This window comes from Uloborus diversus, chromosome 7 (genome assembly GCF_026930045.1).
Source record: "Uloborus diversus isolate 005 chromosome 7, Udiv.v.3.1, whole genome shotgun sequence".
NCBI lineage: Eukaryota > Metazoa > Arthropoda > Arachnida > Araneae > Uloboridae > Uloborus > Uloborus diversus.
The window spans coordinates 98,974,508-99,000,542 of NC_072737.1; the positions used below are offsets into that span (position 1 = coordinate 98,974,508).

Below are 26,035 nucleotides of genomic sequence, written 5' to 3' on the forward strand. Positions count from 1 at the left end.
TCATTTTTTTTTTCTGTGACATAGAAAAATGCCTTGTGTGGCAGAAAATACATCCTGCATGATAACTATAGATTTTTTTAAAACTAACAGAAAACTGTTAAAACTTATGCTGCATGGAAGTCCAATAATCTGCATAATTTTGCATTAAATGGGGCATGAAACAAAAAATAAAATTTAAAAATAAGTATCTGATTTAATAATTATAAGAGCTCTTCCTCAATACATACATAAGAGCACAACATTTGGCATAAAAATAGCTATCATTCTTTTGAAGTCATTTAGTAAGAGGCAATTCAGAAATGCAAATTGCACTCATTTCATCAACTGTCTGTATAGTGCTGAAACAGTATATATACTAATGCCCTAAATTTGAATGTGTATGAATAACATGTAATAATGATCTTTAAAAAAAAAAGGGGGAGGAAGAGGTGGGTTCTTGGGCAGTTTTTACACAGCTAATTTAATAATACATAATTACGAAGTTGCTCAATTTGAAAGAAGCCCAACGAGATGAAAAAAGCCCTATGCACGAACAGTACAACCTTGTTTATCCAGACTAACCGCGGCCAAGGCCAATACGGATAAATGGAATTCTGGGTAACAAGATGGGTGATAAGCAAAACACGTAACAAAACTATACAGGATCGTTTTTCACAAACGCTGTATCATAAATAGTTAGCCTGCAGTGGTGTCGGAGTGACACTCCAATACCCCATGTTGTTTGTTAAATTACTGTAATTATTGTATGATTATGCAGGACTTGTATGTTAAATCAAAACAAAAAGTGAGTAATCACATTTATAGTTCTGTTTTTACTATCATAATTTAGAACTGTTATTTAAGTAAATGTTTTTTTAACTTCACAAACTTGACTCTGTTAAACAGGAGATCTGGATAAACGGGGCCTGGTTAAATGAGGTTTTTACAGGGCCTTAAGAAGGGTCGTGGTGGCCAGATCAGTAAGTCACTGGACTTGCTAGCTGGGGGAGGGGGGCGCCCCTTGGGTTTGAACCTAACCGGTCGAAGATCCACCGTCTTCTTTAATGGTGACTAGGGGACGTTAAATATGCTCGTAGTCACCAAGTCCTCCAAGTGAAACAATATCTCTGGGTGTATTGGACCAGGGAATGCTCGGTTTTTGTTCTGAATAAAAAAAAAACAGAGCTGTCTTCAGGGTCCCACCCAACTGGTTAAACCGCAAGTAGTAGTAGATATGGGGGACACTAGAGTAAAAAGGTACCTTTAAGAAGCTCAGCCCATTTTCAATAAGATATTTATTTGTACATATATATACCCAAAGGCAAAGTATTTCCATCAAAGTTTAGCCAGGTAATCCACTAACTTATAAATGAGGAATTAATTTAATTTTATTATTTTTCTTGCTATTTAGAATTTTAGCAAAATTCCAAAAGAAACTTGTTTTTCAGTTATTGGTGAATGAAATATTGACATTGGATTTGACAACTGCTAAAGATGGAACTTATTAATTTATCAAATGCAGATCAATTTATTTTTTGCTGGGACTAAAGGATAACTGATTAAAGTGAACCCAATGAAAATTGATTACACATGTGAGATAGTAATGACCCCCCCCCCTCAAAAAAAAAAGTTTCTTATTATCATTTTAATAGTGCCTTTTAGAGGTATAAGGCATTGGAGAAATATTGTCCAAAGAACTAATCCATTTTATTACATTCAGAGTAAGAATCCTAAGATCTTTCTTTGTGGTTTGCTTAACTTATATTGAACCAAAATGTTTTTTATAATTATCAAAAGCTTTTTAGAAATAAAACAGCCTATTTTAAAGTAAAAGCGTTCATATGCAACAAAATAAGTTTATTATTTATTATACATCATAATTTCAAAAAGCATTTGGTACTTGCTAATTTTCACCAAGATTCTCATTTTGATGTGAATATTTACAATTCTTTTAATATCCGTCATTCTTCTTTTATAAACATCAAATATCGCACCACATTCCACTTCAAAATATAAAACATTGCTTCCCAATTGCTATATTAGTATACATATACAAAGTGATAGAACATAAAAACAAATATACAAAAGAAAGAGGACTAGAATATTCTACATTAATTTTAAAATTGTTCTATATAAAGCAAAGCATTTAACTCTTGATGCAACAAAATATTCTCCACAAATAAACTTGAATAAAAAAGAAACAACTGATCAAAAATTGGTATAGTAGAATTTTGTTAATAAAATATTTTGCAACTAAATTATGGAAATAAAAATTAAAACACGATGACAAAACTCACTACACAAAGCTAAAACATCAGTTAACAAACATAGGTGCACATGAAAGCATTTAACAAACTTGAAATCGTTTTTCTTTTTTTCATGGACAATGCTTCAAACCATATATCAAATTATTGATCAACCAATGCATTAGTTTTGAACTGGCCAACGTTCAGTACTGAATTCTATAAAGAAGGAATTCATACAGGAATATTTTTATTGAAATGGTACAATTGTTCAACGGCTGAGACCGCAATTGCTCATAGAGCAAGCTTGGATAGAGTTTAAACCAGAAATGATACGCATTCTAACAGAACACTTGTGTATTTTGTTTTAGTAAATGTAATAAAGCATTCATTAAGCTTTAATATCAAGTGAACAATTATTGTACTTGATTTTTTAACATATATTATTGTTCTTCTGTTAAAACAATTAATTTCAAAATAGCAAAAATACCGGCGTTGCCTGGGTCAGTAATAATTGTGATAAACAGTTGCTACTTTCATTTGTTTTCTGTGTTAACTGAAAGAAGTCAAAATGCACCGCTTTGACGTGATTAAAAATCAAGCTTCTTCCTTACTCATAACCTAACGAAATATTATTCTGTTAGAAACGAAAGCACAACATTTAAGCATATAAAAATTTGAAGAATTTCCAAAATATGAGCTAACAAAAACAAAGATCACTAAAAAAAAGCGCACTTTATTTAATTAAATAGTAAACACATACAAAAAGAAAAAAAAGCTCTCTGCTATGTTTTCCTAAGTGTGCAAAAAGTAAAGTTTCTGAATGTTTAAATGATTTTAAACTCATGTTCGCTCCAGAGAAGCCTTGATTCAAAACTTTCAATGTGATTACTATTAATATTGCTGTTGTAAGGCAACGACTTTTTGTAACAATGGGTTTTATATTTAATCCTTTTATAGGGAATATACATGAAATTTACTGTTTTCCATCTTAACTTTTTTAAACTTAAGTTTTTTAGAAATAAATTATAGAATATGTTGCTCCCTAATAATGTAGCTATCTGTGGTGAAAAAATAATTAAAATCTGTCCAGTAGTTTTGAAGTTTATCTCGGACATCCTTACATACAGAAGTAGCCATTTATGTATATGGATAAGATTTTGAGCAATTTAGTGGAATTTGAAAATTGTAACTTTCAACGTATACACATGTGATAATAAAATAGAGTGAAAAAAAAAAGGTAGATATAATTTTAAATTTTGACTCACACTCTACATGCACTCATATTTTAGGAAGTACAGAAAAAAAAAATTAAACAAAATATATAGTAAAATAATGAAGACGACTGCTAGTTTAAATGAATTTTTAAGTACTGTCACAGTGAAACTTAAACTGCATGAAAAAATAGACGTACCTAATTAGAGTAAACAATTAACCACATGGGGGAAAAGGAGAGTACACTTAACAGTCATGCAACCTAATTCATTGGAAGCTGAGAAAGGCAATCAATTTATCTTCAATATCAACTTAACTGCTCCAAACACCGTAATAAAATCATAATATTTTCAACAACTTCTGAATATATTACTTAGTTTTATTGGTTTGCCGCGGATGAAAAAGGTTTTTTTTTTTTTGTTGACCTTCCTTTGAGCATTACGATCAAATTTCTCATTTCTGAAATTTGATCCTAATACTCTATGCTCCCATAATAGGAAGTTTGTATGGTACATATTTTAAATCCATTACCAAACTCAAATTGCAGTGAATAAATTGTAACTGATTACTTTGCATTGAATATAGATAGAAGAAGACAAAGCAAAATCTCTGCAGCCAAAAAGAGCAAAACTCATTTTTCATGTATCAAATTTTATGTACTTAAGAAAGGATTTCTTAAACAAAAAACATATAATTTTCATTGCATATGTGTGCTTTAGTATGCTGTTTTTCTTCAACTTACATTGCAAAAACTATAGACAAATGAAGTTTTGTTTTGAAAAGGTCCCCTTAAGTATTTGTAACATTTTGCAATGTATACATACATTAGTTTCTTTTTAACCTAACACATTAAGTCACATACTTTAACAATTTGATTGATGTAAACACAAAAAATTGGAAACATTTTAGTGAAAAAATAATAAAATCTGAGACAATTTTGGAAAAAAAAACCCCTTTTTTAATAGAATTTTTTTCAAACACAATATTTATTTTTAATCAATTGTTATTCTTTTTACTGGAGACTGTACAAAGATATTTTTTGATGTTCTATAAAATTACATAAAACTTAAACAATATATTCAATGACTTGGTTGTCAGGCAACTCATTATTCCAACTTATGTTGGCATGGTCAGATTGTATAAAAAACAATGTTAAAAAATTTGAAGTATTGAATTCTGCTATGCATTCTTAAGACTGATAACATTTCAAGATATATATTTTGTTATATTCTGTTCCTTTTAATTCCTCACGTTTTGTTGGGCATGAAAAGCCAAATAAAAAAGAATCAATTATCTTTTAATGTCCTTTGCTCTTGAATAATTAAAAAAAAAAAAAAAGAATTTACAAACACCAATACATGCATTTTCTGCATATAGTGACACATGCCTAAGACAATAACATGAATTGTATTTATTATTATTATTATTTTTTTTTTTTGCATTTTTCAGGCAAACAAATTATGCATATCTCCTATTTAAAAACTGAACTTACTGTACAAGCAATATATTGTCGCCTCAGAGCAACAGTAGTATATTTTACTGTTATTTCAGGGATTAGATATCTTACTGTTGCTCTGAGGCGACAATATATATAAAAGAAGAAATTGAAAAAGAGTTGAGTTCCTAGGAATCCAGTATATTTCTCAAATATGAGCATAGAATGCATTAGAATGTTAACCAATCATAATTGACACAAGTAAATACTAATACAATTATTCACAAAAAGAAAAAAAAAATGTAAACTCAGTTCAATTTTGTATCAGTATTTTTATTTATTTTTTGATAAAATTATCCCCTACCATCCCCTACCTCTCCCCGACCACCCATATTTTAAGCAAATGTTTCACACATTGTATATAATACAATGTGTGAAGATTGTATTTAGATATTAACAATATTATATACATATACAACACACATTTTGTTCTTAAGTGCTTTTTTTCTTTGTTACTCAAACCTCTTTCTTGCCAAAATATTCTTTCATTGTAAGATTTTTAATTTTAAACTAATGTTATGAAACATATTTCAAATCATAAAATTTTACATTGATTGAAGACAGGACAGATTAAATGCTATATTTAAAACACAAAAACACGTGAAAACCCCAACTGCACATAACTTTCACCTTTAAAGACGTGTTACCTACATTTGAGCACACATTGCGCAACATTTTTTAATAATGAGAGGAAAACAAAAGCACCTTATGTATGGAAGTGACTACCCATGAACCATATGATATCAGTCAACCATGAGAGATTGATTGCATCAGAAAAAAGAAAAGGCATTAGAAATTTCAGGGGCGATTGTAACCAGTTTGAAAATCAGGTTACAATTTGCTAGTGTTAAATCTTAACATCTTCACAGATAATTCATTTTCCTTCCCTTTTTTAGATATTAACAAAAAAGTAAGTCTTAATTTGAATTTTCTCTTAAACTCAAGAACCCCTGAAAATTGCAATGTCCAGTTAATTACTGCACACAAACACTGCTTTAAAAACTGAATAATTTCAGGTTTACATCAGTATACAGAAAAACTGCACAAGTTGGAAAAATCGGAAAACCATACTATTTTGAAAATAGAATATTTCACAATTACTGCACAAAATGTAATGATTTAAAATCATGAAATTTATAGTTTATGAGATATGTTTGATGTTTACTAGTGTATATGATAACTGGCAAAGTATGAAATTTAGCATTCAATAGAAGTAGGTATTCTATGGAGTGTATCATGGCACTTATAGAAAGCCTTGGCATTTTATTAAACAATGAATTTCAAATTGCCAGTAACAAATACATCATGAACAAATCATACAAAGGTTAGAAAACATGTTCAGCCAAATGAATTGAAGAAACAAAACTTAATTATTGTTTTCATATTTGATCATAAAAATATAAAAAGATTTTAATTTCTAAAATCATGCATCAATTGTAATGATTTAACATGAATTGTTACAATTAATGCGTCACAATTTTGAAGAAATGAATTTCATTTAATTCAAAATATTATTTTCATTAATGATCAGGGATGTAAATAGCCAATGAATAAAGCAGTAGAAATTTCAAAATTTTCATTCCCCCAACTCAAAAAATTTCAAATTGGGAAAAGCTTGATAGCATCACACATATTTTTCAGTTTTTTATGCATACAAAATCTTTGCATTTTACATGATCTTTTTCAATAATAGAAGTCCTCCACCCATCCTTTTTAAATCTAGGCATCACGTTGATGCGTAAAGTTTCCAGATTGTTAAAAAAAAAAAAAAAATCTAGATGCCAGTTTTAATAAAACAAGTACATAAATGGTATTCAACATGTGTGAAGGGCTAAAATATCCAGCCTGATCCAAAGTTTTGGACATCAAATTCGGCGCTCGAGTTTGGATACCTACAAGTCACAAAGAAATGTTTGGGTTGCAAAATTAAGCCTAATGACTCCGTATTTCTAACATTGCTCCCAGATATTCCAGTTTATTCATTATTACAGGACAAATAAAATAAAAAACTATAATGGCTTTCAGAGAAATTTTTTCCCTAAATCTTTCTACAGTTCTCAAAATTTCAGATTTCATTATTCAGCTTTTACAACAAAACAGAAGTTGAATCAATTAGTATAATGTTCAAGAGCATTAACCAAAGGCCTAACTCATTGTATAAAACTTAACAAAACTTCTTATTTCATTTTGTTAGGGGGTGAAGGGAACACAGAAGTAAAAGGGCAGACATTTTCAAAGAAGTTCAAATTTGTCACTTGATGGAAAATGGTAATATATGTATGTGTACTAAAATGTTCAGTTATTAAATGGTAAAAGTTTAACTTCATTAGAATATTGATATGAAACACTATGTTTCAAAATGTGGGAGATTTTTCACTTTATCTGACTTATTTTTTTTTAAAAAATTTTTTTTACAAGGACTCAATTTATTAAATAAAGTTTAAACAAAAGGTATCAAATTAAATCCAATTGAGTACAAATATTATTACTAATTATATAGTAGTGCTTAGAACATAATCTAAACATTTTATAAACAGAAAAAATTTTCAAAATCAGATAAACTACATTAAAAAATGTAAAAGAAAATCAATAAATTCTATGAAAATTAAAAATATTTTTAAAAAGTACTACAATTTCATAATTAATTTCATTGATAAAAAATTGATAAAAACATTAACTCGTTTTTCTATTTTAGCATTTTATTCCTTATAAATTTTCAGAACAGTAGTACTTCTAAGTAATTCATTCAAAATAATAATAAAATCAGGTCTTTTAGAAGAGAACTTTTCTTTCTTTTTTTTTTTTTTGCATTTTTCTAATACTAAAGCCTTAAGGCTAAAAAAATAAAAGGCTTTAGTAGAAACAGAAAATTAACTATTTGATTGGAGAACTAAAAAAATAAAATAAAAGTGTTAGGTCAAAATTTACTTTAAAAAAATCGATACACAGTCAACAGTTGATTATAGCATCTTTTCCAGTTCTAAGAATGAGTTTCATTGATAAATTAATAATTTTTGCACATTTAAATTTTTGGAAAATTTCATAAGCGTTAAAATATATTCCAAAAAATAATATTTGCTCTGATACAACTTTCCAATTTTGTGGTAGAAAAAACGATTTAAATGAAAGAATCAAAATGAAAATTACAAAAAATGAGTTTAAACTGTCTAAAACTATATGAAAAAGGATAATAAATATTTTAAAAAGCATTGATTCCTTATAATCCGCCTGACAAATACCAAACTTTATGATTTAAAACACCTCAATAAAACACTTATATAACACAAGTGCCGAGAAATAATACTGATCAATTAATTTCTATCAATTTTATTTAGATCTGAATGATTAAATAAGGTATGCACAAAATCACCTGAACATACATATACCATAGGTGAGTTTGGGAAAGGATTGCAAGTTCCAGGAGTGTACATGAAAACCATCTGTCTGGAATTTAAAAAAAAAAAAAATTAATGCAACCAATCCTCATTTGATAAAAGCAGCAAACACTGCCCACATGGCCTCGTTAGCATTAGGCTTCATGCTTTCGGCTTCCACGTCCAGCTCCAAGAGCTCTCGCACACGTTTCATTGCAACTTCATAGTCATCATCGGAAAGGGGAGCAAATGCATTTTCCAATACATCAGAGGAGTGTGCCAGGATGATGAGCGAAAGGACTCTCTTATCCATGCGATGGGGATCATTGATCCATTTGCTGAGAACGGCATCTTGCACCTTCTTAACGAGCTTCGTTTTGGCGCTAGAGTCCGTCAGAGGATGCGTTGTCATATCAAAAAGCAGGAAATTTTGTTTTTCTGTAGTCAAAACACCCTTTTCTACTAAGTTTTTTGCAAGTCTTTCCCTCACATTTCTCAGTTGGTATCGTAGCTTTAAAGGATTCCATGTCTCCCCTACAACAGTGAAATAGCATAATTTGAATAAGGCAAAGTAATATCTAAAACATGGATTTTAGGGAAAAAACTATTAAAATGACAAAATTAAAAAAAAAAAAAGTTTTAGAGCAGTAACAAATAAGCTCATAAATTAGTAGGATGATTTTTACTAATAATAAAGCTCAAAGTTTGTCTGGATTTCTGTGACGGGCATAGCACCTAAACCGTTCGGCCGATTTTCATGAAATTTGGTACAAAATTGGTTTGTAGCATGGGCGTGTGCATGTCAAAGTGATTTTTCAAAAATTTGATTTTGTTCTTTTCCTATTCCAATTTTATGAACATTTTTCCGAGCAAATTATCATAACATGGACGAAAAAAATTACATTATCATAATATGGAACCATAACATGGGCGAGCAAATTAATATAGTAAATTGGTGAGGAATTCGTCATCCATGATTTGTTAATGTACAGGCAAAAACCAAATGATCTTTTAATTTTCTACTGCGGGCAAAGACGTGCAAGTACCGCTAGTATAAAATAAAACCCAGAATAGCAAGAAATACAATTGTTTCCCTATTGTGTTTGCAAGTCAAAATTAAAGAAATGCTATAAGATATTTATATGTAATGTATATTTTAAACATGTGTTTTTAGTGGGGGGAAAAATCGGAACATTATAGAAAGTGCCCCAAGTAAAACCCTCCGTTAATAAAATAAATAAAAATAAATACAGTTAAAAGAGAAGAGAAAGAGAAGAAATAGAGAGAGAACTTATTGTAATGAAAAGTCACACTGGTCATTGTGATTGTTTGAAGGTGAAAAACAGTGCAAAAATGTAAGTTTGACAAAATATTCACGAGGAATTAAAATAAAATAAAGTGGAAAAAAGGCCTAAGCTTCACTGCAAAACATTAATTCAAAGCAATACGTTGAGAGGTTTTTTTTTTTTTTTTTAAATTGCGACTGGACCATCAGTATTTCAAAGAAATAAAACTCTAGGGGAGAAAGTGGGAAATTTCCCTATCTAAAGCAGTCGAAGGATTTTAGAGAAAGAGAAAAGAAAAAAAAAAAACAGAGGGTGTCTCATTTACATAAAGCATAATGAAAACAAATGGAATAAAATTTTCTAATTGTTTTAAGAAAAAGCATTAAAAAATAAAATTAAAAGCCCTAAATAAGAAAAAAAAAAAACCTTTCCTACAATGGAGCAGTATAATAAATGCAGCAGAATTCACATGCCGATATTAAGATACAATTTTGGCGTACATTTGTTACATGTAAGAGCAATGTAACTTCCCTGGAATTAAAATATTTTAAATGAGCACAGAGGATTTCATTACAGAATACAGTAAAACCTGTCTACAATGATACTGTTGATACCTAAAAATTATTGTTATGGACAGGTTATTGTTACAGACAGATTATTTATGCTGACATTTTACTGGGACCAAGGAAAATATCATTATAGACAGTTTTCACAGTATAATTATTTATGAGTAGAATCATTCTTCTCTAAAATGTCAGAAGTTTTTATTCAGACATTAATTAGGCACTCCAGGGAGTATTCACTGATTAATAAGCCTTTAATATGATGAAAATAATGTCACTGTTGACATAATTGTCACATGCAACCATTAGTTACTATTTGAGCAATGGCATACATAGCACCCCCTGCGGCACGGGAGGGCGTAGCTAATGACACTAAGTTAACATTTAAAAAAGTTCTCATGGGGGGGGGGGGGGGGACTAATAAATCTTGCTTGCAGCAAAGTCTAAGTATGCTACTGTATTTAAGAAGCAGTCAAGAATTTCTCTCCAGACAACAAAACTACAATATAAATCTTTCAACAATTGCAGAGTTAAACGGGGACTTAAGGGGGCTAAGTCTCATCTGAAAGTCCCCCACCCCCAAATATTGAGTTTAAAGCTTTCTTTCAATATGTATATCTTAGAGCTATTGATTTTTTAAATTTAAATCTGATTTTTTTTCATTTAAATCAGATTATTCTTATTCTTTTAAAATGTTAAAAAAATTGCAGATATTAATTATTTTACATATATAAACATAATATTAGGGCTCGACCGATGGCATTTTTTGGCCGATGGGCCAATGCCGATTGTTCAAAGAGGGCCGATTTTTTTCCTCCAAATGGCCGATTGCCGATGGCAAAAAAAAAAAAAAAATCAAATCAACCAGAAATAAATTGATAATATTGTCAGGCATTTAAAGGATCATTGATTCATTTCACTTTACTTCCTTTCTACGAATAAGGAATTGTAATCACAAAAAAAAAAAAAAAGTATTTCGACCTAAATTTCTATTTTACGATCACCCAATTAATACTTCACAAGTTTTTTCGGCACATCTGTACATGCATTTGTACCTAGGAACATATAGATGAACGAAATATCCATTTTGAACGCCTCCTCAGTTAATAATCGCAAATTCTCTTGCGATGTCTTCATGAGCGTAAATTTGCGTCACTCACAAACATTATGAAATAGTAAGTTGAAAACTCATACGTACGTAGTACAGACCCCGAAAAGATTTTTTTTTTTGGGGGGGGGGGGGGGGGAAGTAGGAAATAAGGAATCAAAAATTTAAAAAATAGGAAGAGTAGGAAAATAAAATCACTCAAAAAAGTAGGAAAAAATAGGAAGAGATAGGAGTACACACACATCAAGAGGAAACAACTTTAGCGTAAATTTTATTTCTAATGTAAAATAAACTAACAGTATTTTTGATTTAAAACTATCCCAAAAATAAACTAACAGTATTTTTGATTTAAAACTGTCCCCCCCCCCCCCCCAAAAAAAAACTAACAGTACTTTTGAAGAATTCAAGGGATTTAATGAAATACCTAGTTGCAAAAACAAAACGAAAGAAACACGCTGACAATCATCAGTATTAAAATTAAACTGGTGGGAACAAAGATATTAATTACAAAAATATGAAAATAAAATCCAAACAAAGAAACACTTTTAAACAATACAGTAATAAAATTTTTAAGTATGAAAGAGTAAAATGCAATATAACGATCGCAAAATAATAATAATAATAATAATAATAAAATAAAACTCATATTTTGGTGCAATAAAACTATTTTTGTTGAAGATTTGTTTTGTCAAAAACGAAAACATTAATTCGAGAGCACCCATTTATCATTTGAAAATACCAACACTTTCAGCTCCTGTTGTCATAAACTATGATACAAAAAGCAAAGCAAATATTAAAATAGTTTTAGTTAAAAATAATCAGCAGCTACCACCAACGCCTCGGAAGTGTTTCTGAATCTACTTCAGCATATCCGAAGAAAAAATTCAAAAGTCCCTTTGATTTCCGAATTATGTCACCATTCAAAGCGTCTTTAATCAATTTCTTACATTAATGCTCTAAATTCTTTCTAAACAATAGATAAAGTTTGAAAAAAAAAAAAAAAATCTCTAATTTTATAAATGGTGTTAGTTTTAAACAACTTAGAAGTACAACTAGAGTTACTAACTTAGAGTAACTAATTTAATATTTGCTTTGCTTTTTGTATCATAGTTTATGACAACAGGAGCTGAACGTGTTGGTATTTTCAAATGATAAATGGGTGCTCTTGAAGGAATGTTTTAGTTTTTGACAAAACAAATCTTTAACAAAAATAGTTTTATTGCACCAAAATATGAGTTTTATTTTATTATTATTGTTATTATTATTCAGAAATTTAGGGAGTGGAAGGAGAGGCCTCGCAAGTGTTCTCGGAAATTCAAAAAATAGTCGTAAAAAATAGAGTTCAAAATAATCATAAACATTCAGCAGAAAAAACCCTTTCAAACCTGAGTTTGTTTCGACGTGCAGTGGTGGATTTAAAATATAGCCAATGCTGCGATTGCGCGAGAAGTCCCATAACCATAGGGGCACCGTAGGAGTTACAAAAATGCTTCTGATGAATGTTTTACAACTTCTGTGATAGAGAAATAGGGCCCCAAAATGTATTTCGACGGGCGTCAAACTTGTAACTCCGCCGAAGCGATATAGAGAACACTGCATTACTGTGATTCATATTCATATTACAAATATCGAAAAATTAAAAATGACCGTCGGTTCGACAGGAATCTAATAAAATGACACAAAAACCGGTTTCGCCACCTCCTATTTGTTTCCATGGTCTCCAATTTGGCAATGTATCACCAAATGATCGTCAGTCTGAGACGCTATATTAGTTTTGCATTGAAATAAGTAATTAATAGCAACAAAAAAAGAGTAAACAGACTTTTCAGAACACCCGATCGAAAACAAATAGGGAAGTGCACGACTGGAACGTAAGCACACCCCACATGCTAAAATTTATCCTTCCTTACCATTTTTGAGTTATGACTTATGAGAGAGACATACGTACATCCAGCTGCAAGAAACAATGCAATAATTAACTTGTTTGGTACCTGAATGCAGTGTTAAAAACTCTTTCAGGGGTGATTAAAATGGAAATTCCTACTGAAATTTAATTAAACAATTTTATATGAAAACAATAACTCCCTTTACTTTGTATAAAAAAGTAAAACAGTAAAGGTCCTTTTCTTTTTCAAAAACATCGGCCGATTCCATCAGCTTTTCGATGTTTTTAAAGGCCGATGGGCCGATGTTTCCTGCAAATTAGCATCGGCCGCCGATGCCGATTGCTAATAGTTGAACCATCGGCGCCGATGCATCGGTCGAGTCCTACATAATATATTTCATACAGTAGATGAATCCATTCAACTTCCTTTTAAAATTAAGATAAAGGTCTCTAATTATTCAATAATATTTTAAGATTTATAAATACGTTACAATACTTAGATAAGATGTGATTTTGTTTTTTTGCTTTGCTTAAAGATAAGATTTCCATTATCATGTACGTTTTTAGTGTAAAATAATACTTTGAACATTTACATTTCTGAACTATAGTAGTCATGGTGTATAAGAAAAACTACAAATTTTTCATTTTGTTCTAAACTCTAATTTTGGAGTAAAAACAATAGAGTGAAAATCTGTTACACATACAGAAAGAGGGATCTATGTAGTTTTGCTTCTTGAAGCTAAGATAGAATAATGCAATGTAGTTAAATTTAGAGCAATACATTCTAAAAATGCAAAACTAATTTATAAAAGTAAAATCAACTGATTTTAATTAATGATTTTGTTAAAAAAAATAATTTAATTCAAATCAATTGATTTAAATCAATGATTTAAAAAAAAAATCACTTGATTTAAATCATGATTTTAATCATGATTTAAATGAATCTGATTTAAATCAACGAACCCTGGTACATCTAAAAAAAAAAATTATTCTTGTTTGTTCAAAAATAATACTCATAGCTGTCTACATGGCAGTAAATATTCTACAAGGCTTCTCATTTTCTGTCAAACACTCGTAATATTTGTTCATTGTAGAATCCTTATTGCTAACAGTACTTTTTTCCATTTCACCCTACCTTTTAGCATGTAGTATCTCTGTAGTATCACACCAAGGATCCCAGTAGTACCTGGGCCCCTGAAGTAGGCCCAGGTACGGCTGGGTTTGGAGGTCGACAGTGATCTGCAAATTCGTCACAACAAAATCTGCATTGCATCGGGAAAGTTCCTGCACTGGGCGCCGGCCCAGCTTGGATTTTAACCCCTTTAATAAGTGAACCTGGTGTATCATGAAGCAAGGTCGTAACGAGAAAATAATTTCAGGGCGGGTTTAAAAACTTTCATGAGGAGCTTTGCGCTATTTGTGCTAATGTTCAAATCGTCGGGTTATCTACAATGAAAGCGTTTTATGCAAATTATATACATATGAAAGACATTTGAGTTTTGGAACAATATTTTTTGGAAATTTTTAAATATAAACAAACATTTAAATGTCAAACCGAACTTTTCGAGGGGGGGGGGGGGGAACCCTAAGAACTTCACCTTATGGTTCTGTCATCTGTCATGAAATATGTCAATTTTTTCCACTTTGGCTAAAACCTGTCTTTGTTGGGCCGAAAAACCATGATTTTTTCAAACTATGCAAAAACCTTTCAACCCTGGGACTCACTCATATGAGCCCCATGTCCAACACATTTTTTTCATTGTAAAAAAAGTTTTAAAAGAGTCTCGGAAACACTGCATACAAGTCGCACTGCAGATACGTAAAGCAATTTTCCATATTCTTTATATTTATTCAAATTACATTCACAGTTTTTTTTTAAAATTGAAAATGAAATTAAGTATGCTTACAATATAGCATTAATGTACATTCATATTTCCTGGTGAGATACCGTCCCCATTGTTTAGCACTATATCAAGAAGTGATAATTGTTTATCACTACATCAAGAACTGTCTAACATCATCAAAGATAGCCTTAAATTCAGTTCAATTCTGAAAAAGTTCCAAAAGGAACCCTAATCCTCCCAATCTTGATCAAAAATAGCAATTTTTTACTTTAATTTTGAAAAATTTCTTTGAACTAGCCCCCTCTTTCTAATACTATAAAAAACAAACTAAATCAGATTTTAAAACTTCAGCTTCAAACATTTTCCTGGTGACTCCCACTAATACGCCCCTCCTCCCCCACAGTCCTTTCTCTGATGTAACTAAAGAAATCATAAAAGATATTTAATTTCTTAGACAACTTCTGATTAGTAATTTTTAAGACTTGTAACTGTTAGTATCTATCTATTATAAATCTGATTACAATGAACTCGAAGGGAGCGATAACAAATTTCGTTGCATAACGGAATGGTTTTAAAATTTTCTTTAATTTCACAGAAGTGTTAATTTTGCAAATGTGCACTGTAATATAATTAAATCTGCAATATTTACCATAACTAACGATCTAAAATCATGACATATGACCCAAACAGGATGAAAAATACTGAAATTGCTTGGTTGTATAAACTAACTCAACACTGTATATTTCACTACGTATGAAAGCTCTCCCATGTATATTTGTATCTATATAGTAGACTGTTTTAATTGGATGCATGAAATTAACTGAAACATGTGGAATTTAACTTCCAATGCCCCCTTTTTTAGCCTACTTTCCCAGTAAAAATCAAAGAAAGAAGAAAAAAACATGAAGGAAGGCTTAATACATCTTAAAAATATCCGAAAAACAAAAAAAAGTCAAAAATAAATAAAATAGTTAGATAAATATTGAAAAATAAAAAATTGGAAAGTAGGGTATTGAGATGGGGGAAAATGTCTGTCGGTCTGTCTGTCCCCCCCCCCCCTAATAACTTTTGAATGAATAGTCCGATTCGAACAAATTTTTTTTTTGTTAGAAAGATCTCGGCGAGGACATCTCATTCCCATAATTCATTTTTTGATTTGAACAATTTTTCGTTCAATTTTGAACAGTTCAAAAAAACTTAACATTAGCGCCTAAGGGGAAACTGAAAGTCAATATAGATTCTGAACTTAAAGGCGGATTTACTTCAAACAAACTTTGTTGGAAATAGCTCTTGACGACCTACTCCCGACTCCGACTCCGAGAATTTAGGGGCACCTGACACCGACTCTGACTCCTGTTCCCGACAATTAATCGGACTCTGACTCCCCGACTTCGACTCTGACTTCGTAGCTTTAGCAAACATTTATACACGGAGGACTGACTCCTATTCTTGGATATTCGACTCCGACTCTTTTATCCCAAAATTAGATTGACTCCGACTCCGCTGCTGTGGTTTTAACTGTGAAATAATTATTGTTGATATGATTTGTTTTTATTTTCACGCTAAAGTTTTAATTTAGGTATTTAGTTTTCGGTTAATAAACTCGAAAAATATGCGCAGACGATTTTTTTTTTTTTTTTTGACAATGAAAATTATTTCTTTAAGTTGACATTTTATTGTTTTTTTTTATTTTGGTAAGTGCATTAATTCGTTTAAAAAATTATTTTTGGCAACAGGGGAAAAAGAAACGATTTTTTTTTATATGATGTATTTATTTTAATGAACTTATTATTATTATTTTTTCGTTTTGAAAGCTGTTAAAAAATTTTTTTAATGGAAAGATGTGTATTAGCTGCTTTGTTTAAAAGGTGTTGCTAGTTTATTTGTTCGTTTTTTTGAAGAAAAGTAAGGAATATTTTATTCCTAGAAATCAGCTTAAAATATTAAAAAAAAATATGTTTGAAAAATTTGCGATTTTAGCTATTTTTGAGAATATTGATTAGGTACTAGAAAGTAGTATGGGTATACGGGAAAGTAGGCTCGTCTAGTTCTAGACGGAACTTCTTGTTTTATGCAATCAGTATTTAGCTCTCTCAAAAAATACTGAATTCGGTAAAAATACTGAAAAATCACATGTCTGTTACAATTAAACGCATTACTTATTCTGAAAAAACAGAGAACATTCTGTCCTCCCCCCCCCTTTCTGCCTTAAAAAAAAAAAGAAAAAAACCTTGATCTCAATAAGAAAGTTAAATGGGGACAAGTCTTTCTCCATGATGGAAAAGTTGAAACTTTGGTTTCCCTTCCTTATAAATTGAGATTGCAAAAAAAAAAAAAAAGAGGCGGGAAGGGGGTCCTTAGCTCGGTCATACATACCCTTTGTAAAATGTAAACATATATTTCACACAAGCAGTATAAACTCCACATTGACAAGCACTCATTAAATGTGCATTGCATTTTCTCAACCAGATCAATACTTTTAAAAATAGAACTAGATTTTTTTTTGGTAAGAACTTGTTTATGTTTGAATAAAATAATTTTAGAAGAAGGTTTAAACATACTTATGATTGAGGAGCAAATAAACTTACCACTTAAATAATCTATCCAGCACTGAAGGGTTTCAGGAGGTTCAGTTTCTTTAATGTGCTTCAAAGCTTCATCTAGTAAAACATCACCAGTAGGAGAGTCATTTTTAATTAGCACTTTCCTCATTAGCAGACTCCGTCTGCGCATTCCAGCTTTTTCCAATTCTACTCTACCACGCAAAGCTAATTCAACTAATATACATCCACGCAGACCTGAAGAAATGGAATCGTTCCAAAATGATGTATATCCCTGCAATGAAATTCAAATAACAACTAAATACCAAATTTATTATTTTTTCCATGATTAAAAAAATATATTTTCTAAAACATCAAAAAATAAATATTGGATATTTTCACTCAGCACAAAATAAAGTCTTTAAAATTGTAAATGCAGCATCTTCAATCACTCTTTATTTTCTTTTTTATTATTACAATATATAGGCTTAAAGCTAATGTCTCTTTCATTATTTATATCGAATATTTTACTTTACTTTTTTATTGATTTTGATGGAGTTAATCTAGTATGAGCTGTTTTACTCATTTTTCTTTACTTTTACATAATTCAGAAATAAAACATATTCATTAGTTTTTTTCTGAACAATGTTTAACATTTAACTAAGCACTTTTTGTAATCTGTATTAAAATTGCTAAATAATTAATAATTTTATTAATACAAAACAAAAAAGGAATAAATTTATGTAACTCTTGTTATATTAATCATGTATCAATACATCAGAAACATTATAGCACATGGGTATTTTTAATAATGAATGAAAAAAATTACTAAGATTAACATAACTTTTATATTGAGAATACCATAGTTGAAAATATTGGCCAGCGAACCCTGTTTGTTACTTCATTAAAATAAGGTCAATAATGATGAATGCATGTTATAAACATTTCAACATAGGTTGAAAGAGGATGACAGCAATTAAAATCAAATTTTACTAGTTCCATCCTTTCCCCAGTAAGTAATTTTCCTTGCAAATTTTTTAATTTTGTCAAGGTTTATCCTCATTTAACTATTTGGTATTAGGTATTAATGCCACCACAGCAACAGGTTTGGCAGTTTTTATAACATTTGATGGTTTTGGCTGTCATCCTTTGTGGACAAAACAAGGTAACAAAAAATCAAAAAAAAAAAAAAAAAAAATAACTGCATGCATGAGCGAATAACAAATGCACTTGAGTTTCAAGTTGAATTCCAAATTATTTTCTGCATAACAAAAAAAGGGAACACAATTTAAATGATTTTTTTAACGTTACAACAGCTAGTCTTATAGCACTGAAACATAAATTGATGTTTTCAACAAAAAAGTAAATAAATACTAAATAAATAAGTTCATAAAATCTATATAAAGAAAACAAAGAACAAGGGGAAAAGGGAGCACATGTGAACACTTTTTTCATTTCTTAATGTCTCAAAAAATATTATCAATTTTTCAGAGTAAAACTGTCTCTATAACTAAATAGTCTTTTCTTAGCACCCTGGATTTTTTCCAGATTTAAAATATATAAATATTTCGTTACCTTATGAAATTAAAAAAATACAGTGGATTCCGCTTAATTGGACCACCTGTTAATCAGACCAGCCGCTTATTTAGACCAAATCTTAAAGAACCAAAACAATTTCCATTACACATGCCTAATATTTGCTTATTGGGACCAAAAATCCGCTAAATCAGACCAAGGAATATGAGAACAAATTGGAAAAAAAAATTTAAAATTGTCCACTTGATGCGAATTTTAAGTGAGTCAACGAACCTAATAGTTAATGCAATAAAAATTAAAAATGGTTCTTTGTAACTTTCAATTGAACTCGGCAAAACAGGAAAAAAATTTTAACGAGCCAAAAATTTCATAGCAGCACTGTTCTAGCAAAAATTAAAATTTCAGTGAAATTTCAATTTTTTTCAATTTAGTTGTAAAATATGCAATTTACATTTCATTGAAAATTTTCAATGACTGATTAGTATTTTTTAGCAGTTGTTTTTTCACTCTCACATTTTAAATTATTTTTGGTTGTTGAATTGAATCAATACTGACAACTGGAAGGAATGACTAAAATCATATTGGTCTGGGATGAGTGTAAAAAGTTTATTCGCTTAATTTTAATTTTGATGGAAAAATTTCGTAAACAGCAATTCTTCTTCTCTGTATGCTTACCATGTATATAGGGGCTCACAATAATCATAAGGGCATTTATTTGTTTTGTGTATAACATGTTCAGTCAAGCTACACAGGTCCTGTTCGCTTAATCGGACCAGACGGTTATTAGGACTAAAATGATCCTGTCCTAATGTGGCCTATTAACCAGAATACACTGTACATTCAATTACTCACATGTGCCCTTATAGGAGGGTTCATATGAACACAATTGAAAAATACAGGACAGGCATCATATTTCAACGAAAAACTAATATGAAACATATAAGTATATATCAATTATAGTGAAGGGTTTGTAACCAAGTATCAGTTGTTTGTGTCAGTTTAAATTGTATAGTAACTGTCGATATAGGAAAAAATAACTAATTAAAAAAAATAATAAAATAAAACAACTTTTTTCCAAATTATGTAACTGCATACTATCAAATTTTAAAGTTTCGTAGCATGTTGTAATCGCAGGATCGACAGGAAAAAACTTATAAGACAAATTAATACAAAGAATACTTTATTGTGTGAAGTTCATTCTTGTTGTATAGTGAGTTTAAGCTTCATACAGAATAGATGATAAGATTTAAAATTATTTTACAATTCAGTTTTTAGTTAAAGGAAAATATGTTTTCTTTTTTTCTTGTAAATAAACTATTTGGGAACAAAAGAATTACTTAAAACCATAAAAATAATAATAAAATAACTAATAATCAATTTTCAATAATGTAAAAATGATTAACAAGAAACGTACAAACTGACTGTAGCAAAATATAAATTACGAGGTGCGGCTAGAAAAAAACCGAACTAGCACAAGTGAAACAATAAAACGAATGCAATAAGGCTGAAAGTCGCCTGGCCTGTCACGTGACTCTTGCTCCGCCTACTGCTCGAGTTTCATCTGCCTCCTGCACTCAGTCTGCCCGTGGCGTCTGTTCTAAGTAGTTGACGTTTTGTCTGTGTGTCGGAAAAATGTCGAGTGTACAGAAAGAACAGCGTGTTAACATCAAATTTCTTTTCAAACTTGGAAAATCTGCAAGTGAAACGTTTGTAATGTTGCAACAAGTTTACGGCGATGATTGTTTATCGCGAACACAAGTGTTTGAGTGGTTTAAACGATTTAAGGATGGTCGCGAAGACACAAGTGATGACGCTTGCACTGGCAGACCATTGTCAGCAAAAACTGATGCAAACATTGAAAAAATCGGTAAACTTGTTCGAGAAGATCGCCGTTTAACAATCAGAGCAATGTCTGAGTTGACAGGAATTGACAAGGAAAGTGTTAGGCAGATTCTTCATGAAAGTTTCAACATGAACAAAGTGTGTGCAAAAATGGTTCCAAAGTGTCTCACAATTGAACAGAAGAAACGCTGAAGAATGATTTGTTCCGACATCCTAGAAAACATTGAAAGAGATCCCACCTTTTTACAAAATGTTATTACTTGTGATGAATCGTGGTTTTTTACTTAGGATCCCGAAACCAAACACCAGTCGATGCATTGGAAATCTCCTGATTCTCCACGACAAAAAAAAAAAAGCACGAATGTCAAAATCGAAATTCAAGGTGATGATTGTTTCTTTTTGATGTCAAAGGGATTGTACACATCGATTGGGTACCAGAGGGACAAACAGTGAATCAGCATTACTACATTAGCGTCCTGACTACCCTACGTGAGCGAGTACGGAGAAAACGGAACGATTTGTGGAAAAAAAAAGACATGGATCCTGCACCAAGACAATGCCCCAGCTCACAATGCGTTGTCAGTGAAGATGTTTTTAGCCAATCACAACATTCCCATCTTAGACCATACAACCTACTCACCTGATTTGGCCCCCTGTGATTTTTTTCTTTTCCCTAAAGTCAAGTCAGCTTTGAAAGGAACTAGATTTGAGAGTGTTAAAGCAGTAAAAGAAAAAGCGACGGAAGTAATGTATGGACTTACCGAAAATGATCTGCAGCATTGCTATGAACAGTGGAAAATTCGTATGGAGCGGTGTATAGACCGAGGAGGAGAGTACATTGAAGGAGATAACATCAAATTGTAAATAATGGAAAATAAAATTTTTTATAGCATCAGTTCGGTTTTTTTCTAGCCACACCTTGTATAAACCTTTTCACCATTTTTAACACTTATAATGACCCTGCACTAATATTTATATTACGGAGAGGATATGGAAAGTGTTCACACATGCCCCTACTTGTTGTGTTAACTAATTTTTAAAAATAAAGGATTCTTAATTTAATTTTAAAATTTAAACATTATCATAAATTTACTTGCAGCATTAACAGAACTCATATGTTTCTTTTATAGTACATAAAGAACATTAAAATAAGATTATAATTTAAATAGAAAAACTAAAAATTTTCTTTAAAATAAATACTTCTAATATACTTCCCATATTGGAACTCATTTGCTTAAAAAACAAGAAGAGATCTGCTTCAGATTCCTTCTTTTTCTGAAACAGCTTTTGTTTTCAGTTAAGCTTTTAACGGCAAAAATTAATATGTATAGTTACCACTGGTAAGATCAGACTACAACATGAACCTTATATAATTATCACCTGTACAAATAAGCTAAAAAGATTCTAACCGCTAAATGAACTAGGAATGCTCCTGTTCCTTTTGTAAGCAACATCAGAATTTTGAGAACATCCTGTAGAAAAACTGCTAGTCTTTATCAGCCTCCAACAATGACAGAGGCATGCCTGACCTGACTCAAGATTCACCTCAGCTTTCCAAGGGAGCTAAAAACTATGCCTATCTTTTAAAACATTTTTGAGGCTTTAGAGGGGCACAAAATGAATCTGTTTAAAGCACATAGATCGATAGTGTTTACCGGCTTATACTGGTTTATTGATACTTTGTAAGCAAGAGAAGAGAGATGTGTGCCCAGACTAAATGTTTTATAGCTTAACAGTAGATATAAGGGTTTCTATTTTAGCTAAATTCCAGGGCTAAAATTAATCCAAGCCCAGTGATATAGAGTAAAATGTTTCTGGAGATTACAAATTTGAATACAACTTTTCAAAAATGAAAAGCTGCGGTTTTGCTCAGAAATTCCTTAGCATCATCACCAATAGCTGTGAAATTTGGTATGAGTTAGTTTATACCCTGGTGTGAGAAATGCTCTTTAAAGTGTCCCCCCCCTCCAATCCCAAATTCTTTTGCAGTAGCTCACATCTTGATCAAGGTTAAAACAGATCCATTCTGTCATAGCCCTTCTGACATTCAAATGACAGGGGAACCCGAGATAAAATGAGTACCTTGGGTAAAATGGGTATAGTTGCATTTTTCTTGATTTTATTCTACTGGACAACATTTTTGAGAAATAAAATAATATGATGAAAATGTTTACATATTTGGCAACATTTTGACTTGGAGGGGAAAAAAAAAAATCTAGCAACTTATTTACCAGGCTTAGCAAGTTTTATTTTTCACAACGCAAAACAATGCATTTATAGTGAGTGATAAACTTTTTTCTAGAAAAATTTACGTCCGAAAAAGTTTCGGAAGTTTTTTATTTGGATTTGATAAGAAGATATTTTTTAACAGAAAACTCAAATAATAAGTAAATTTTAACATTAACAAAAATGTTACAGTACTTTTAGACTTTTAGTTGCAAGGGATAAAATGGGTATAGACAACATTTTCGAGTTTACAACATTAAATACATGAAGATTAAAAAACTTAAATTATCTTTGCAAGACAGCTGTTAGATATTGTTCATGTTTTAAACTAAAAGTATGTTTTTAAAAAGTTTTATAAATAAGTACTTCAGCATTTATTTGTTTGTTTTTTTTTCAATTATTATTTTAATTACTATATCTTATGCCATTTTTAGATTATTATTGATACAGTTCATGATTACTGTAGGTTAATAATTTCCTGCAGGTTTATTATGTATATGGTTCATTGTTACAAATTATAAAGCATAGCACGTATTGATGGCTAATATGTCCTCTTTTTTAATTTCCTTTTAAAACCAACCATGCCCAGAACATAATCTAAGTACAACCTCAGAATCTTTATTATGACTCATAGCAAAGTTGTACTGAATAACTCAATTCTCCTGCAGTAACTCTTGGTCCACAGCCATTTTTTAGCATTGATAAGACTATGAAACATTTGGGAAAAAAAAAAAATGTAAGAGGGTACAAAGGTGGAAGAAGTTTTAATTACAGAGCCGGTGGCTGCAAGATTGTACTTGTACACTGAAGAACAATTAAGAGACACAGACAAAAGCAAAAAAAAAAATAAAAAAAAAAAAAAAAATAAATAAATAAAATAATGAATAAATAAATAATTATTAAATAAATAAATAAACATTCACAATAACTGATAAAATAACAAATGAAGCAGAAATGAAAACTTGTGGTTCTCCTAATGGTTAAACCCAACCATAGGGGACTGGGCCCCTATGGTTGGTTAAATTTGTGGAAGAAGTCTATTCACGAATTCATAGTTTTAATTATGGAAATCTCAGCTGAAGGTGAATATACTGAGAAGTTCGCTACAGAATCATCTGCCGGATTATCCTATTTGCTCCCCAAGAAAGATGACATTGATGATGTGCAGGCATCACAAGTTGTAAAAATACTACCTCAGCCAAATCGTAAGTCTTTGCCAATACACCTTTTGTTCATAAATTTGTAAACATTTGTTGTGATTGTTTTGGATTAAAGTTTTTATCCTCCAATGCAATTAAACTCAATCTTTTAAAATTTTCTCCATTAGTTACAGCATATACCCATTTTACCCCGAAACACGGGGTAAAATGGGTATACATAGAGGTAAAACAGTTGTACCCCTTTACACTAAATTTAAAGCAAAAAGTTAACACAAACTAAGTCCAAATTAGACCTAAGATATACAATGTATAGAATATTGAACAAAAACACAATTATATTTCATGATATTTCTGCTATGGGTCACTGAAATTGAAAAAGCTTTTTTTTATACCCATTTTAGCCCGGGTGACCCTACATATTTAATGGCTTAGTAATTTAATTTTTTCATTGGAATGTAATTTATATTTCACAGTTTGCTTTGTTTAAACATTAAATTTTAAGATGCAGCAATTTATTGATTTTGGCAAATGTTTGAGCACCAAAGAAGCCCTTTGATTTGACCAATTTGGTTCTTTAGGCCCATTGCTTTTATCCTTTTTATTTATAGCACAAAGGTATGGTTTTGTTTCTTGAATGGTATAGTAAAAGAAAAGTTATACTTTGCAATAGTTTTAAAACAGATTTGAATATGGCAAAGTAATGAACTAAACTTTTCTGTAAATAACATTCATTAGTAATTAATGCTATTGAAATTCACTTCCAAGAACATATTGAAGTCCCGAAAAATAATTTTCGTGTGATAAATTCCAAAAGTTGAACAAAATGTATGGAAACTGAAGATGGTTCCTATTCTGTCAATTTTGTGACAGAGACAAAGTTACTCTCAAAAAATATGATTTTCAATCATAAGATAAGCTAAACTATAGCTTTTCAACTTTAATCGGCTTCGAAGAGTAAATTTATCATACTTTTAAACCATCACTTTCAAATAATAGAGTGAATGATGAAAACTTTGAACTGGTAAACATACCTCCTTATCTTTTAAACCTAATAACAACACTTCTTCCATTAAAGTTAGTCTAGTTTCTTTAGAATCTACATCTTCATCTTCATTTTCATCGGAATGATGTTTCTCAGGCTCATCATCTTTGCTATTTGTTTTTTCGATGTTATGAGAAACATTTTTTCTCAAGACTAGTCCTTCTGTTCTGTTCATTTTAAACACTAAAAAGTTGAAATTGAGAAACAATAAAACCACTGAGAAAAGTAAATAACGTTTTTTGCTATAAGCACAGAAATTTCATCATGCATGAAATGTCAGTCAATAGTGTTTTAATTTGGAGATTATGAGAGAAACATTAATTATGGAGGTCAGTTTCATGTAAACGGAAGTGATGACCATAGTTTGCATGACGTAGCGCCATCTGTTTCCGTTGAACGTTCTACACCAGTGCATAAATTTTTATTTAATTTTGAGTAATGAATTACAAAATGTTTTTTCTAAACAAAACAAAACATCTCATTCTACCTTTTAATTCGTGTAGATTATTTTTATTCCTATTGTTGCTTTTTTCATCCTTACTTAAGTGCCGCTACATTTTTCACGCATCATGAATCCTCATTTCGTGAAATTATATATTATAACCTCTTACGGCAGCTGAGCTTTTAAAACAAATTTTTTAACAACTTTTTAAGTTAGTAGTTTTTTTTTCCAGTGAAATGTTTAACTCTCCGATAA

At 30.6% G+C, this 26,035-nt stretch overlaps 1 protein-coding gene across 1 annotated transcript; it reads right to left on the reverse strand.

Annotated features, from left to right (window-relative positions):
- Window positions 1-1,821: 1,821 nt before the first annotated feature.
- LOC129225744 (Golgi phosphoprotein 3 homolog sauron-like) lies at window positions 1,822-25,669 on the reverse strand. Its single transcript, XM_054860243.1, has 3 exons — window positions 25,328-25,669; window positions 17,581-17,827; window positions 1,822-8,840 (listed from the first exon to the last, which is right to left on the reverse strand). The coding sequence occupies exons 1-3, from the start codon at window positions 25,511-25,513 to the stop codon at window positions 8,416-8,418; spliced, it is 858 nt and encodes a 285-aa protein (XP_054716218.1). The 5' UTR covers window positions 25,514-25,669; the 3' UTR covers window positions 1,822-8,415.
- Between the last annotated feature and the right edge of the window lie 366 nt (window positions 25,670-26,035).

What these genes read in the sequence shown, in the direction of transcription:
- LOC129225744 (XM_054860243.1), bottom strand. Translation starts at nt 25,513, where the DNA reads ATGAACAGAACAGAAGGACTAGTCTTGAGAAAAAATGTTTCTCATAAC. An exon ending in TAGGTTTAAAAGATAAGGAG is followed by an intron (nt 17,828 to 25,327) that starts GTATGTTTACCA and finishes ATTTCATTGCAG; the next exon opens with GGATATACATCATTTTGGAA. An exon ending in CTGGATAGATTATTTAAGTG is followed by an intron (nt 8,841 to 17,580) that starts GTAAGTTTATTT and finishes TCACTGTTGTAG; the next exon opens with GGGAGACATGGAATCCTTTA.